Source organism: Hyla sarda, chromosome 1, assembly GCF_029499605.1.
Source record: "Hyla sarda isolate aHylSar1 chromosome 1, aHylSar1.hap1, whole genome shotgun sequence".
NCBI lineage: Eukaryota > Metazoa > Chordata > Amphibia > Anura > Hylidae > Hyla > Hyla sarda.
The window spans coordinates 102,415,048-102,432,312 of NC_079189.1; the positions used below are offsets into that span (position 1 = coordinate 102,415,048).

At 41.5% G+C, this 17,265-nt stretch overlaps 1 protein-coding gene across 8 annotated transcripts in view; it reads right to left on the bottom strand.

Annotated features, from left to right (window-relative positions):
- Positions 1–6,550: 6,550 nt before the first annotated feature.
- MTUS1 (microtubule associated scaffold protein 1) overlaps positions 6,551–17,265 on the bottom strand; it is a 259,211-nt gene continuing 248,496 nt past the window's right edge. For all 8 annotated transcript variants that reach the window (XM_056559054.1, XM_056559034.1, XM_056559044.1 and 5 more), the window contains 6 exons: positions 15,886–15,991; positions 14,067–14,140; positions 13,877–13,975; positions 12,688–12,804; positions 10,952–11,049; positions 6,551–8,298 (listed from right to left, as the gene is read on the bottom strand). In XM_056559054.1, coding sequence (XP_056415029.1) covers positions 8,085–8,298; positions 10,952–11,049; positions 12,688–12,804; positions 13,877–13,975; positions 14,067–14,140; positions 15,886–15,991 — 708 coding nt within the window. In that variant the 3' untranslated portion in view covers positions 6,551–8,084. The remainder of the gene's footprint in view (positions 8,299–10,951; positions 11,050–12,687; positions 12,805–13,876; positions 13,976–14,066; positions 14,141–15,885; positions 15,992–17,265) is intronic.

Genomic DNA, 17,265 nt, shown 5'->3' on the forward strand with positions numbered 1-17,265 from the left:
ATTGGTCTTTATTCTTACAGTAGAGAAGTCATTAATTATAACTGTTTGTGAATTGAAACATTTAAACTTGCTTTTTTTTAAATTCCAATCTAAATTAAGTCAGAGTCTGAGTCGGTGCATTGTTTGGCGACTTCGACTCCAGGTACCCAAAATTTCGTCTGACTGACTCCTCGACTCCGACTCCGAAGCACTGCTTTCAACGTCCAGACTGGTAAGTATTGTTGTGCTGGTCAATACAATGTCTTGTAATTTCAGTACTGTATCCTTCATATCTTTTAGATACAAAGGCAAAGTCACCAGAAAGGGAGCCAGTACCTTAATGTAGATACTTGCCCCTTGGGTGAGACAGTTGTTGCCGGAAACTATTGGCTGACCGCAAATAGGTATCGTGGTCTTATGCGTCTTAGGCAAAGCATAAAAATGTAGCAATTGTAGGGTGTGGATTATAAAATAACTTGTGTTCATCAGTTCTCTAGCCCTAATCAAAAGGTTTTTAAAAAAAAAGGTTTAGGTATTCACCAGTGGGATCAGATGGCAACGGTTCGTATTTCGTATGATTAGAAAGAAGATCCATCACTATGGAGACATAATCGGACCGGTCCATAATCACCACATTGCCCCCCTTATCGGAGGGCTTGATGACTATCGACCGATCCGCCTTAAGTGTCTCCAGGGCCTGTTCCATATTGGTCAAGTTGGAATTGTTCAGGTGTTTCTTTGGCCGAATGGCCTCAATATCGGTTGTTGTTCGTGCCACAAATGTCTCTATAGGGGACATTTATCAAAGCATTTAGTAGGTTTTTTTGCTTAAAATTGTCGCACATGCCCCTACGCTCTTTTTTTCTGTGACTTTTTGCTTGTTCAGTGTCCTAAACAAAAAATAAAAATCTTGCTTACCAAAGCAAAAAGTGATTTTTGACTTGATTTTTTACTAAGTGCGAAAGTCGCAAAAAAGTCACATCGCATGAAAAAAGCTACTAAATTTACTCCAGCTCAGACATGGAGCAGAAAAAGCCACCACCAAAGCAAAAAAAGAAAAATTGCTTACATGAAAGAAATTTATCAACAGGCTGAAAGCAGTTGATAAATAAGTCACACATAAGCAAAAAAATTGTAAGAAAAAAAAAACAAAAAAGAAGGAATACATAAGCAAACAGTGATAAATGTCCCTCTATGTTCGCAAACTGGGAAAATGGAGGAGTAACCAGAGATCTAGGCTTTAAATTCCTATAGGGTGCTTCAAAACCCGCAGCTACCCCTTCACTTTCCAATAAAAGTTGATGGAGTGTGTGCCTTACCTCCTCATCACGTCGTAACTGCATTCTCGAGTCAGTGTAATTTTGTAGGTGCCATTTTCTCAAAGCGAGCTTACAGGCAAAAAGGTTGACATCTTTAACTCCTTAACGACGCAGGACGTATATTTATGTCCTGCGCTGGCTCCCACAATATAACGGGTCGATCCCGGCAGCCATCAACGGCCAGGACCCACGGCTAATACCGGACATCACTGATCGTAGTGATGCCCGGTATTAACCCTTCAGACGCGGCGATCAAAGTTGACCGCCACGTCTGATGTGATACTGAAAGCATCCCAGCAGCTCAGTCGGGCTGTTCGGGACCACCATTGTGAAATTGCTGCGTCCCGAACTGCTTGCAGGACACAGAAGGATCCATACCTGCCTCCTGCGTGTCCGATCGCCGAATGACTGCTCAGTGCCTGAGATCCAGGCAGGAGCAGTCAAGCGCTGATAACATTGATAAATGCCATGCTATTGCATGGCAGTGAACAGTGTAAGAGATCAGTGTATGCAATGTTATAGTCCCCTATGGGTGCTATAACATTGCAAAAAAAAAAAAAAAAAGTGAAAAAAATAAAAATAAAGTGTTAATAAATATGATTTAACCCCTTCTCTAATAAAAGTCAGAATCACCATTTTCCCATAAGAAAAAAAAACAACTATGTAAATTAAAATAAATATAACCATATGGAGCAATAGAAAAGAGAAAATGAGGGGAGCACTCACGAAAACCCGGTCTCGGTTGCGGTGCAAAGTGTTCTTTATTCAGGTGCTGATAAAACCAAGCTGGACTATCTATGTTAACACCCCCTTCCGTCACGTGACCATGGAGGTGTATATACCTGGGTCAGGTGTTGGAAGGGGTGTAGTCTGAGGAAGCGCCCAGTCAATGGCGTGAAAGCTTACCTGGAACACCGGCGTCCCTGGAGTCCAGCTTGGTTTTATCAGCACCTGAATAAAGAACACTTTGCACCGCAACTGAGACCGGGTTTTCGTGAGTGCTCCCCTCATTTTCTCTTTTCTATTGCTCCATATGGTTGATGTGTTAAGCTGTCCGGAAGGGGTTAGAGCACCGAAGATTGGTGACTGGTGCACCGCTTGTAGTGAACCACTCTGGAGGACTGCACAGATTTGCCCTCACTGTCTAATGTGCCACTGGTAGGCTTAAAGAGTACCTGTCATCAACTAAACTTTCCCTGCTTCTCCTCCCCATCTGTCCCTTACTCTAACTATGCCTATCCCTGTGTTTATTGAGGTTTAAAATGCTGTGGAAACACTTTTTTTATCCCTCTTCATTAGCTCAGAAGCACTGTCAGGAAGGAGGCGGGTCCCGGCAGGCATGAGGTCACATGAAGCCTGGCTGGGACTCTGCTTCTGCCAGTCTTCCTGTATGCTGCTCTCTCTCTGCAGCCAACAGCTGTCCGGGCATGCTGGGAGTTGTAGTTTTGCAACAGCCTGAGGCACCCTGGTTGGGAAACACTGCTCTGCAGTGTGCATACAGACTAAGTACAGGGGAGGGACAGCAGCCTCTGTCTCTCTCTCCTGTGTCTCTCTGCACTAAAAAGTCAATGCTGAGAACCAGGGGAGGTGGGAGCAATTACAGAGGCAGTAATTAAGATGAATATCGGGGGGGGGGGCACAGAGCAGGGAGTGCAGTGAGATAATACAATGTATAAGATAACGTGTGGTGAGGGGCAGGGAGAACACAGAGCAAGGGGGAGGGGGAGGTGACTGGCTTCTGTTACATGAGAGGCATGTGCAGGCTTGTAGCTCACAGTGCTGCTCCAGGCTGGGAGCGAGTCCTGAGCTGAGAGTACTGAACTTCATGTGGAAGGACCAGTGCCCTTTCAGCATTAGTCCTAAAAGCTGTACACTTACTATGAAAAGCATAGGAAGCTGCCTGCAGACCAGGCATAGAAAAGAGATCCCTAGTGGCCAAAAGTATAAAATGAAAAAACTGGTATAAATATTAATATTTTTTAATGAAGATATATTACAATATGTCTTCATTAATGATTATGAACAACATATTAAAAGTTTTTGTTGATGACAGGTTTTCTTTAATAAGGTAGTGCCGATCGCTGTTTCTACTTTCTGCTAAAATAAATATAAACATATGTGGTATTGCTGCGTTCATAAATGTCCGAACTATAAAAATATATCATTAATTAAACTGCACGGTCAATGGCGTACACGTTAAAAAAAATTCCAAAGTCCAAAATAGCTTGTTTTTGGTCACTTTTTATACCATTAAAAAATGATTAAAAAGCGATCAAAAAGTCAGATCAACACAAACATGGTACCAATAAAAACTTTAGATCAAGGCGCAAAAAATTTGCCCTCATACATCCCCATATGCAGAAAAATTAAGTTATAGGGGTCAGAAGGACATTTTTAAACATACATTTTCCTGCATGTAGTTATGATTTTTTTTTATGATTTTCATGTTTTAATTAATTGTGTCACAGTAATCCAGTAAAAGAAAGGGAAAACTGCAGTTCCCTATGCGTATTAAATAGTCGGGTTATCCCCTATAGACAATCACATCTGGTACTGTGACCTAACGGTTTTAACTTGTATGTCACTACACCATATTTAAATATAAACTTAATAAAAGTTAGTTTTTAGGGGGGGTTATCTAAGGGGATCTTGTGCCCCGGGCCTAGGTATACTGTTTATTATTAGGCACAATTGGTTGTTCACACAAATAGCTTAAGTGGCCAGTGAGTGTATGTCCTCAAGTTAGAATTGATGTACCTGCTATAATATATTTATACTTTATTATTGTAATGGTATATTAAGTCTAGTGTACTTTTATCTGATGGAAGCCTCTAGAAGTATCAGGGCCGGTGTTAGGGTGGGGCAAACCAGGCAATTGCCTAGGGCCCCCATCCCCAAGGGGGCCCCCTGCCGGCTGTTCAGTAGGGGGGGAAACTTTTAAAGTGGCCGCAGCGTTCACTTCTTGTTAAAGATTAGCAGCCCGGCCGCGGCCACTTTAAAACAGTGACCAGCCCCGTGCCCGCAGGGGGCCCCCCATCACATTCGGGACATCCCTGTCTCCCGTAGAATCTTTTCAGGACACAAGGATGCCCCGTTTACCTCACAGCAGCCCCGCATTAACTTTAAAAACGCTGGAGCCGCTGGGAGGAAGCGCACGCAGGGACGTCACTGACGTCCCGTGTGTGCGCCCATAGCAACAGTACAGCGGAGCGGAGCAGTGAGGAGGAAGCACGGGTATGGTAAGTGACCTGCAGTCATCTTCAGTGTTCCGACCGTCGCTCCTGGGAGCTACTGCTATGGCCCATAGGCCATAGCAGTAGATCGTGACCCCGGAGCGATGGTCGGAATACTCAAGTGGGGCAGTAAACCGGCATATAGCCTCCAGCCATACACTGTATATGGCTGAAGGCTGTATGTCTGTGGGGGAACTATACTGCACCTAATGTGGAGAACTATACTGCACCTCATGTGGGAAACTATACTGCACCTAATGTGGGGGACTATACTGCACCTAATGTGGGGGAACTATACTGCACCTAATGTGGGGGAACTATACTGCACCTAATGTGGAGAACTATACTGCACCTAATGTGGAGAACTATACTGCACCTATTGTGGAGAACTATACTACACCTAATGTGGAGAACTATACTGCACCTTATGTGGGGGACTACTGTATACTGCACCTCATGTGGGAAACTATACTGCACCTCATGTGGGGGAACTATACTGCACCTCATGTGGGGGAACTATACTGCACCTAATGTGGGGGAACTATACTGCATTTAATGTGGGGGAACTATACTACACCTAATGTGGGGGAACTATAGTGGCACCTTACGTGGGGGGAACTATACAAAAATATAAAATTGTACTATTCTGATCCCTATAACTCTTATTTTTCTGTATATAGGGATGTATGAGGGTCATTTTTTGCACTGTAATTTGTAGTTTTTATCGGTACCATTTTTCTTTTGCTTGGACTTTTCAACAGCTTTATAGATATTTTTTTTATAGTATTTGAAGTGACCAAAAATGTTCAAATCTGGTTAGTGCACTACTACGACTTTTGGGGCCCCACTTTTGATTTTGCCCAGGGCCACGCTAAGCCTAAAACCGCCCTGAGAAGCATTGGACTCAGGACTTCCATACTAATTTACAGCAATGTAAATTGATAAAAGAATTCCCCCCCCCCCCTCCAGGTTAGTACCCCATGATACCAGAGGTTCTTTCAGGTTGCTGGCAGGTACAGAGTTGTGGATGCAGTGTAGCACAAAGAGACTGGCACACAAGGCACCAAGGATTGCTCCCTGACCAGGTTAAAATACACTCATTGAGACATTGCCAGGTAATGACTTAACCAATACCAACAGTTTCAACAGCACAGAGAAAAATAATAAATAATGTTCTTCTACCCCACAGTAAGCAACCAGCCCCCCCCGCCCCCCCCCCCCTGTGGTACTACAAGGCTCAACACACTCCAGCCAAACCATGGGTTAGCTTAGAGACCGCAGTAGTGTGCGTCTTGCAAGTTTGCAACTGTTACCTCTGATCTTACTCTTCATTTGCTGGTTGAGGATTGTAAATTACAAGATTAAACAGCACCTTGTCTGAACTAGATTATAGGGACTTCTACTGGTAGTGCACTCTCGTTTATCTCCCCACGTTCTACAGCTATGGCTTTTTCAATTTAACTATTAAAAAAATAAAATAAAAATAAAAAGCCAGACAACCCTTAAAGGAAAACTATCAGCCTGTTCACCCACACTAAATCCAATACACTGGGTTATAGTGTGGGTTAACAGGAGTCACTTACTTTAATATGTCCAGCAGGTCCTGAGATATGTCCCCCAGAAGATCTTCTGCTAAATTCAGTTAATCGTGCACAGGGGGCGGGGCTCTGCCCGCTCAATTTACATATTCATTGTCTGTGACTCCACATCCTAGTGAAGTGGAGGGACAGACAATGAATATGTTAATTGAGCCGACGAAGCCCCGCCCTCTATGCACGGTTCACTGAATTTAGCACAGGATCTTCTGGGGACATCTCAGGACATACTGGACATATATTTAAGTAAGTGACCCCTCGGACTCCTATTCACCCACACTATAACCCAGTGCATTGGGTTTTCCTTTAATCAAACTTTGTACTAAACCACTATAAAAAGCATGCAGCATAATATGATAAAGCAACATACACTGTGGAAAAACACCAAGACCAAAATAAATTACTCAAGACCACACGATATGATGTAAATTATTGCACCAATAAATTTATTCTCTTAAACATCAGAATATATTTCCATCATAACAAACCAAGCAACTACAGCTTTATTTCTTTTTACATCCAAGTATGCTAGAAGCTACACACAATTTGCATGATACAGATGAAATATGACACAATAAAGCTGAAAAATCAAAAATACACAACATTTCCTTTTTCGTGCCCAAATCTGACAAATTGGTGTTGAAAATTAAAACTGCAGCAAGAACAATCAGGGTTACAAACCAATACATGTTGGTCACAGGCCTGAAATATCCAAGTTGCAACATACTGAAAGACAGCATGGATAAAAATTGAGCTACAAAACACAAGAAAAAACGTACAGAACAGAAAACATTTATTTTAGGCTTTTATAAAATTCTTTGGAAAACTTTTTTTTTTTGGAAATGCTTGAAAGAAGTTATATTTAATTTCAACAAACAGGTAGTAAACTGAAAAAAAATAAATTAATGTCTCAACAGTTCCGGGTCGGCTGTCGTCTCTGGTGGGTTTTTTCCAGGTGGTAAAAAATTAAAGTTAAAAAAAATAGTGACTTGAAGATGAAGTATGTGTTGACAGATGGGAATTACCTTCTCTTATGACATGACTCGCTTCTCAATAGCTTTTCGGAGACATTTTTTGCACTAGAGTCGAAATGAGTCGTAACTGCAAATAAGTAACAATGCAGGCCAATGGTACAACACCAATGTGGTGCTTTTTGCATAGTCCCAAAAATACATATAACATTGTAGGAGATGGATATTCACTGTATTTACAGATGAGAAGCAGCAGACATTTTATTTCACAAAGGCATATAGTCAGTAAGTCTACATTAGAGGGGTTGAGAGAGTCACAAGGTCAAAACCAAATAACCTCTATTAAATGGATAGTGTTCTGACGCTCTAAAAGGCAGATATACATTGTGCGGAAAGCTCAAATTTTCATTGAACTAAAATTTTTTCATAAGCTTCCTGTACAGTTATATGGTGGAAAAAAGAAAAAAAAACTATATGAAAAAAATAACAAAAAACAAAACCAAAAACACACTAAAGGAGGCAGCATGAGGCAGACAAGCCGTGTGTGTATCATCCATCTCATTCACTTCACAAGCACCCTATCCAATGGGGAAAAACACTTAACAGGTGAATAAAGAAACTTTATAAAGTTTGTGATTTATCTACAGGCCCTGAGCTTTTTTCCCTATGTACTTACTCTAGGTGAAAAAAGGCAAAAATGCAAGAATAGTTATCTTGCTAGGTAAGTGCTTTGTGCAACAATGTTCATATATATATATTTACCATAAAGTCTTCTCTTTAAGTTGAAAGAACAACATTATCCAGTTGCTCCTTCTAATTCCAGTGGGTTACAGAACCATTAACCCAGTTCCCAAATTCCAGTCATCTTGTAATGGTTAGGTAGCTAATATAGCCTTAGTTTCCATTGTATCTGTCCAAAGCAATCTCACCATGACGTCCTGAAATGTCTGAGAATTTTTTTTAATCTTTAATGAAAATAAAGTGGTGTCATCTGGGTGACACTGTCGGACTGGAAAACGATCCGGAGTTCCGTGGATGGAAGGGAATACCAGGGGAAGATGGTGACAGTTTTTTGGGGCTGCATAGGTCACCATTGTGTAACTTCCAGAGAAGTTCTTCATTTTCCATCGAGAGACGCTTGTTTGCTTTGGATTCTTTCTCTAGAGACCTCTGCAATACTTCTTGCTCAGTGGACAGCTGCCTGCAATAGCAAAATAGGGTTTATTAAAATAATGAAACTACTACTATGTCCGTGTACTTTCAGATTTGTGGGCCAAAATGTAACTTTAAAGGCCCGGTTCACACTACGGAAATTCTGCTGCATGAAGGTTAACAAGCAGGTGAATGGGTTTTCCGTTAACCCATTTACCAGAACATTTAAAGGGTACCTCTCATCAAATAAACTTTTGATATATTTTAGATTAATGAATGTTGAATAACTTTCCAATAGCATGTTAATGAAAAATATGCTTCTTTCTATTGTATTTTTCCTGATCAGTCCTGTCAGCAAGCATTTCTGACTCATGCTGGAGTCCCAAACACTCAGAGCTGCCAGCCTGCTTTGTTCACAGCCAAACAGGCTGTGAACAAAGCAGGCTGGCAGCTCTGAGTGTTCTCCTTTGTGAACAAAGCAGACTGGCAGCTTGTAGTGTTTAGGACTCCAGCATGAGTCTGAAATGCTTGCTGCCAGGACTGGTAGGGAGACCCCTAGTGGTCATTTCTTCAAAGTGGAAAATTAAATAGAAAGAAGCATATTTTTTAATAACATGCAATTGTAAAGTTATTCTGCATACATTAATCTATACAAAAGTTTTTTTGATGAGAGGTACCCTTTAACCCCTTAAGGACTCAGCCCATTTTGGCCTTAAGGACTCAGACAATTTAATTTTTACGTTTTCATTTTTTCCTCCTCGCCTTCTAAAAATCATAACTCTTTTATATTTTCATCCACAGACTAGTATGAGGGCTTGTTTTTTGCGCGACCAGTTGTCCGTTGTAATGCCATTACTCATTATATCATAAAATGTATGGCGCAACCAAAAAACACTATTTTTGTGGGGAAATTAAAACGAAAAACGCAATTTTGCTAATTTTGGAAGGTTTCGTTTTCACGCCGTACAATTTACGGTAAACATGACGTGTGTTCTTTATTCTGAGGGTCAATACGATTAAAATGATACCCATTATTACATACTTTTATATTATTGTTGCGCTTAAAAAAAATCACAAACTTTTTAACCAAATTAGTACGTTTATAATCCCTTTATTTTGATGACCTAACTTTTTTTTTTTTCCGTATAAGTGGCGGTATGGGGGCTCATTTTTTGCGCCATGATCTGTACTTTTTTTTGATACCACATTTGCATATAAAAAACTTTTAATACATTTTTTATAATTTTTTTAAATAAAATGTATTAAAAAAGTAGGAATTTTGGACTTTTTTTTTTTCGTTCACGCCGTTCACCGTACGGGATCATTAACATTTTATTTTAATAGTTCGGACATTTACGCACGCGGCGATACCAAATATGTCTATAAAAATGTTTTTTACGCTTTTTGGGGGTAAAATAGGAAAAAACGGACATTTTACTTTTTTATTGGGGGAGGGGATTTTTCACTTTTTTTTTACTTTTACATTTTTTTACATTTTTTTTTTACACTTGAATAGCATAGGGGACTATTCATAGCAATACCATGATTGCTAATACTGATCTGTTCTATGTATAGGACATAGAACAGATCAGTATTATCGGTCATCTCCTGCTCTGGTCTGCTCGATCACAGACCAGAGCAGGAGACGCCGGGAGCCGGACAGAGGAAGGAGAGGGGACCTCCGTCCGGCGTTCTGAATGATCGGATCCCCGCAGCAGCGCTGCGGGCGATCCGATCGTTCATTTAAATCGCGAACTGCCGCAGATGCCGGGATCTGTATTGATCCCGGCACCTGAGGGGTTAATGGCGGACTCCCGCGATCAGCAGCCGGGATCAGCCACGCCTGACACGGGCATCTCTCCGATTATGCACAGGACGTAAATGTACGTCCTGGTGCGTTAAGTACCACCTCACCAGGACGTACATTTACGTCCTGCGTCCTTAAGGGGTTAACCTCTCAATGTTCTGGTGGAATCCGCATGTGAGACATTGAAGTCTTTCGGGACGGCAATGTCTGTGCAGTCCTATGGCAGACTGATTCAGTTGGCACTGGCTGCACTCTTGTGTTTTCCCTCCGGAGCTTTTCAAGTGTGAACCCAGCCTTATAGTCTCTGTTTCGCATAAATAATTGCATTTTGAAGTATTGGTATAAGCTGTGATTTGGTAAAACATTATACCCAAACACAGGTATGTCATAAAGGTTTTATTTATTTAAAAAAAAATTTTTTTAGTTTTGCAAACTTCACCTTATAATGTGGGATATGTAAATCACCTCTCTAAAATGCTAATAGGTGCCAAAAAGTTTTTTTTTTGGGGGGGGGGGGGGGGCTCTTAGTGGCCTTTCGCACCAGTCAACTATTGACCAAATGAACAGTCAAAGTCAGTTTGTTCCTGATAAGTAACCCATGTAAAAGGGCTAGCGATCAGCTATTGAACGATCAGCTATTGAACCAAAAAATATATGCTAGTTTGTCGGCTGAATGAATCATTTATGCATCATTCGTTGGCCACTCACTGTCCTGTGTAAACTGGGGATGTGCAGCAGACTATGAAAGTGAAGGGCTGCATGAATGATCCAGCATTTGTTTGTGCGGCCCTGCCTGCACAACAACTGGGGCATGCAAGTGCTCCCCTATGAACCCTAAACAAAGCCTCCAGATGCAGGTGTGAACATAGCCTTAGAGAAAAGGCCTGTGGCTTACCTTGAGAGGGCTATGTGATTTGCCATTCGAGCTTTGAGATCTTCATTTTCTTGCTGGCATTTGTTCAGTCTTTCCACCAGGATAGTGTTGGTCTCAACCTTGAAAACAGCAAAAACAAAATGACCGTATTTGTGGAAGGCTGAGGCATTATACTTGAAAAGATCAGGCACTGAAGATCCGGGTTTGGCCTCTCTGAATGTCTCATTACACAAAATCAATATTCATTTCAGTGACATTTGTTTGTAAAGTTTCCAGAATTATGTACTTAAAAGCAAATGAACACGAAGACAATAAAAAAAAGTTTAAGTGCTTGCTCAGCTTAAATATTATTGTCTGCAAGCTTGGGTAACGTTCAACGTCTGTGTATTGAAAAGCACTTCCTTAGCTTTATTATGATTTTTCTTGCTTCCTAAATGCTTTTAGAAGAAATTATTTCCTACATGAAGAAAACAAAATCATATGCAGTAATAAAAGGGGACTAAAGCTGGCCATGTACATTAGATTATTGACAGATAAATTCACTAATTTAGGCGGGACTGGCCAACCATCTAATGTGTTATGGTGGCCTCCTAAATCTCCCCCAAGAAAGAAGAAACAGACAGCTGGATTTCAAGGCCCAATCCTTACTATGTCAGGAGAGATAAGCAGTCGCCAGTGTGCAAATTACCACCCATTTCCCCACTGAGAACACATGCTTAGGTGGGTCACGCATTAAATGTACATTTTGGGGGGGGGGGGGGGGGAGGCAGGTGAGATTACAGTAAGCTAAAAATCTTAGAAGTTCACATCTAAGATTTAGAAGAGTTCCTAGAAAAGTGCATTGTGTGTTGAGCCCGTTCACCCTGTTCTCCGAGTGTGGTTTGAGTTGTCCTAAAAAGGTAAAAATAAACAACCTTTTGGATGTGGTGTGGTCGCTGGACCACTATCTTTAGACTCAAGTTGGTATGTGCGGCTAGAGCCATTTGTCAAACATTTTGGCCATTATGCTGGAAAAAGCAATGATCTTTTATAAAATTTATAGCCTATCCTTATAATAGATCATCAATATTAGATTGTTAGAGAGCCGATCACTCTCACTGATCAGCTGATATAGGGGCCACGGCACACCGAGTGTAGTAGCCTCTTTATTGTTTTACCAGGCAAATCTTTGTACATTCTGTAGTGGCTATACCTGGTACTGCATCACTCAGCCTCAATTCAAGTGAATGGGACAGGCGTGAAACAGCCGAAACCACAACCTATGGATAGGCCATCAATAATAAAAGCCCACCTTAACTTACAGTGCTCTATCTATGAGAGCAATTTGTGGGAGACTCATCCAATCAGCTACTACAGAAGATTTTCCCGTCCACTGTATTATATCGACCTGAGCAAAGTATTGAAGGAGTTCTCCAGAACTAGATTAGATGGGGCCTTTTTTCTCCCCCAAAACATCACCCTTGTCCATGAGGTGTGTCTGATACTGCGAGTCATCATAATTCAAGCCCATTTGGCTACAAAACCAGACACAAACCATGGATGAAAGAATGCTGTTTTAGGAAAAAAGGGCTTTCGATACAATAGTTCTAAAACTTGCCCATTGTCAACAAATAACCTGCTGTGTAGCCGTTCTAGAGACGAACAGTAATTTGTCTGTATTAAAGCTGGCGCACATCTGACAATAGTCAGTATAATGACCAGCAGCTTGTTATGATGGTTATCTATAAGGCCTACAGAAGCCACATAAAAGTACATACCAGCTTCTCGATCTGCATAAGCTTTTTGTCTTGCTGATGCAATTTCTCATTCTTTATCTCTAATACTGCTTTGAGGCTCTCCAGCTCCTGCTCAAGATACATCACCTGAGGGTTTTTCTGCAAGGCATAAAGAGTAACCGGTTACTATAATCTGTGACTCACAGGCTGGTATAATTCAGGATCTATGGGTTTTAAATCCCTTTGTATTGTGACCCAGAACAGATTGAGAAAACAAATTATCCTGCAGTGAAAATTCATCTTTTCAATTGTCCTGCTGCAGCTACTGAAGCTCTAAAAAACCACATGATCTCATGCAGATGCAACATAACAGATTGCTATAACAAAGCTCCCCAAATTTTAGCTATGGCAGCCTACACCGATTCAGTCTAAATCAATCTGGCTGTAAACTAACATTGAGAGATTCAGGGGAGACATTTAACAGAAACTGCATGCATTTTAAAGGAAATCTGTCATCATTATCGCCTGCACTAACCTGTTGGTACAGACGGGCAAGTGCAGGTGACACTGATGACAACCATACTTGTCTGTCCCTGCTCTGTGCTCTTGTTCTCCCGCTATCTTCCCCTAGATCTTCCCTTCCAGTCCTGGCCTGGGTAATGGACGGAGCTTCCTGACATCACCGCTGCCGTTTGCTCGCAGTGGGAGAAAGCAGAGAAGCAGAAGCGGTGATCTCAGTAAGCTCCTCCCATGCCCCAAGCTGGCCCCTGTAATGGAAGATATGGAGGAAGATAGCGGGATAACCAGGGCACGGAGCGGGGACAGGCAAGTAAGGTTGTCATCAATGTCATCTGCACTACGTGTCTGTACCAACAGGTTAGTGCAGGTGACAATGATGACAGTCGTCCTTTAGAAGGTAACAACATACTGTATGTAGCTTCACAAATATTTAAAGTTCTATAATTAGTTCTCCTAATTCAAGGAAAGCCCTTCAGATTTGGTAAGGGTACTCTTCTCGTACTGGAGCACACCAATCATGGTTATAAGCCAGCTGGCAATTGATCTGAACCAAAATGGAGATTATACCATGAAAACAAACTGCACACCAACACAAATGAAAGAAGAATGATCATAAAGGACAGGAGGTAAGGAGGTAGAAATGACCAATATCGCCCAGGGTCTATATGAGGGAATGTGTGCTGCCTACTGTGACACTACTGACATAGCTGACCTGTGACCCTCTTTCTTTGGATAGTTTTCTTTGTTCCTCCTCAGCTTTCAGCTTCTCTTTCAAAGATTCATTCTCTTGTCTTATCTCTTCGATTTTTTTCTTTAGATTTAGTAGGAAAAAAAATAAATAAATAATGGGTAAGCAACAGATGAAATTGATAACACTGACTGATACCATGTATAAAACCAACCTCTAACTCTGTCTGCTTTTCTTTAAAGGAGTCTTCCAGCGTCTTATTTTCTCGCTCTTGACTCTCTTTCAGTTCTGAAGACAGAGGTACACAACATAATTTTATTAAAAAACAATATTGTGTATAGTAGATGTTAAAGTATTAAATTACCAATTTATATGGCTAGTTGACAGTAAATGACAAGATCAGTCAAACCTTTGTTGGGCCCAATATACTATCGTCATAACTACAACAGCTAGCTGCAGAAACTTTATTCTGCATGGGAAAACTTGAAGAAACAAAAACTTGATTCTGTGAGGAATAACGCAGTCCGCTGTACTATCTCATACATAAATAGAAAAAAAATTATACAAAAAGGTATATCATCCTGATAGAGGCAAAAAGAGCCTTTCTGAGGGGAATGGGCCTAAGGATAGGTTTGATGTATGTGCCGGGAGCTTCCTCAGTGCTTATGGCAAGATGAAAGTAACCCTGGGGTAATGTTTATGGCAGGACAACAGCTGCCAGAACCTAAAAAGGGGGTCATACATTTTAGACATATCTGCCAGAAGTTTTTATGGTTGACTGCTATATCTCCCGATCCACTAATACATATGTATGCTTTGCCAAGCCTGCATGTTTTTTGAATGGGTAGGAAGCTTTGGCTAGAGTTTAGCTCTATAAAAATAAAATGACTGGCCATGGTTGAAAGCCACCATGACTTAATGTTCACTCCCCTTGACATCTGCAGCCGGACACATCAGATGGTTAGCCAGTCCCACTGAAATTAGCAGGTTTAGCTGCCTTTAATGTGTATAGCATCTTAAAGGGGTTATCTAGGATTTAAAAAAGTTGTATTTCTTCTAAAAACAACCCCACTCCTGTCCTCAGGTTGTCTCAGTTCCACTAAAGTGAATGGAGCCAAATTGTAATACCACGCACAACAGTTTTTGGAAGAAATCAACTATTCTACTTTTCCTGGATAGCCCCTATATGTACATTGACTAAGTGTGCTGATGAAGACTGGTTTTTAGTAGGGATTGACCGATTATCGGTTTGGTCGATATTTATCGGCCGATAATCATGATTTTGGGCATTATCGGTATCGGCAATTACCTTGCCGTTAAGCCGATAATGCCCCGTCCCCCGCACCGCCCTCACCGCAGCACGACCGCCCCCCCCACGACCCGCCCCACCACACCGCACCGCCCCGGCCCCATTGCCTCCCCCATCCCCGGGGCCCACGCTACTTCTGGCTCCTGCTGCGTCCTGCATTACGCTTTGCGCAATGACGAGTGACGTGACGTCACCGTCAGTGCGCACAGTGACAGCTCAGGAGGACGCCACCGGAGCCAGATGTAGAGTGGACCCCGGGAACAGGTAATTATAAAACCGGGGATGGGGGAGGCAATATGGCCGGGGCGGTTCGGTGGGACGGTAGGGGATGCGGAGCGGCGGTGGGGGGGGCGGTTGCGATGATAGCACTCAGGACCCCCGGACAGGAAGGGGGAGAGAAGCGGGTGGCGGTATATGGCACCGCAAAAGCCGCTGCATTTCATTGATTTAAAGCGCCCGCTTTAAATCAATAATCTGCAGCGGGGTTGCGGGTGGATAAATAGCCGATAACTTATTCTGGAATATCGGTCTATCAGCCCTAACCTCCACTGATTATCGGTATCGGCCCTAAAAAAAAGATATCGGTCGATCCCTAGTTTTTAGCATACTGCTTCTTTAATGGCTGCAGTTGTTTACTAAGGAGATCCTGGTATATTACTGGAAGCTTTAACAGTCTTTATAATAAGGTCGGACATGATTATTTGGTTTAGGAAAATTAATTTACCAATTAAAGATTTATCATATTCTTCCTTTATGTTTTTTAAATCCTCAGCATGACTAGTCTCGGCTGCCTGTCTGTAGGCATCATGAGTGGTGTTGAGGTCATCAACCTATAAAGAAATTATACAGTGTTAGAGGCTGTAACAAGAAATGTTATGACTCCTAGACAAAGAGCACATGGGATTAGTGGACTCCAATTCCTGTATCATATACTAGGGCGTTGTTAGAGATAACTATAATCTTAAAGTGCCAAAATACTTGACCTCAAACACATACGTGATAAAAAGTGTCTTATCTTGAGCACAAACCAACATTTCCAGTTCAAGCACTTGTGTAGAATTTTATTAAGATTTGAGCCATGTTAAAGACGTCATTATCTCAGACTAAGAAAACAGGAAACCAAATGAAGATAAAGCAAAATGGTAGACAGACTTAAACCAAGCCATTTTATTTTAGTATAGGAACTACGGTACTTTGTTGAGCTGGAGTTAGGTGATCTACTAGAGGACTGGAGAAAAGCAAACATGCATGTTCCAGGTATCATGCCCTCTGTGTAAAATCTACAGTAATAATTAACCTGTTCATCATCATCTGCAGAGTTTTTCTGGAGCATGTGGACAAGGCATAACACACCATATGGACATGCATTGCTGTCGACATTTCAGCAGATTCCGTTAGGATTTAGGTTACTAATCCATGCCTAAATCCTGACATAAACCTGAACATGTGAATATGGCCTTCTCATGTGCATTTTAATATTTTTGACCAATGGCTTCAACAATGACCCTGCTCATTGCTATAGTATAAAGAGAAACGTCTAAGATAACCACCCAAAATTGCATTGAAAGAAGGTTTTCTGGAGGAGTGTAAAAAACCAAGGTAGTCAGCACCGTCACAAGTGAAATCAATGGGCTGCTGCAAATCTGCCATGACTAACGCAGACCGATTCTGCAGGGTGCTTCTGCATCTTTAAGATATGTACACATAGTTGACGTAATATTAATATTTACTGTAAGCTCTCCATGTAGAATGATCACGACCCTAACAACTTTTTTCAACTTTTATTATACAATAAATTACAGCTTGGCTCCCAAACATGACGATGCCACTACTTGGCGATGGCAGTTACATGTCTTGGACTGGTCGCTTCTCCCTGGATGGGCGTATATATTCTATCTTTAAATTTGAGATTCTTGGCACAAATATTCTTATAGTCTTCAATTTGATTAAAATGTGCTCTAGTAGTTGGTGCTGTCTGTCATGATGTAATGTGAGGTGGAGACTACATCCATCTTGGTCCTGAACTCCTCCCACCTGTCCAAATCTATTGTAAATTAGACTAGACTAAAGCTGGTTCCTACCAAGAGGTATGGGTTCTCTCAAA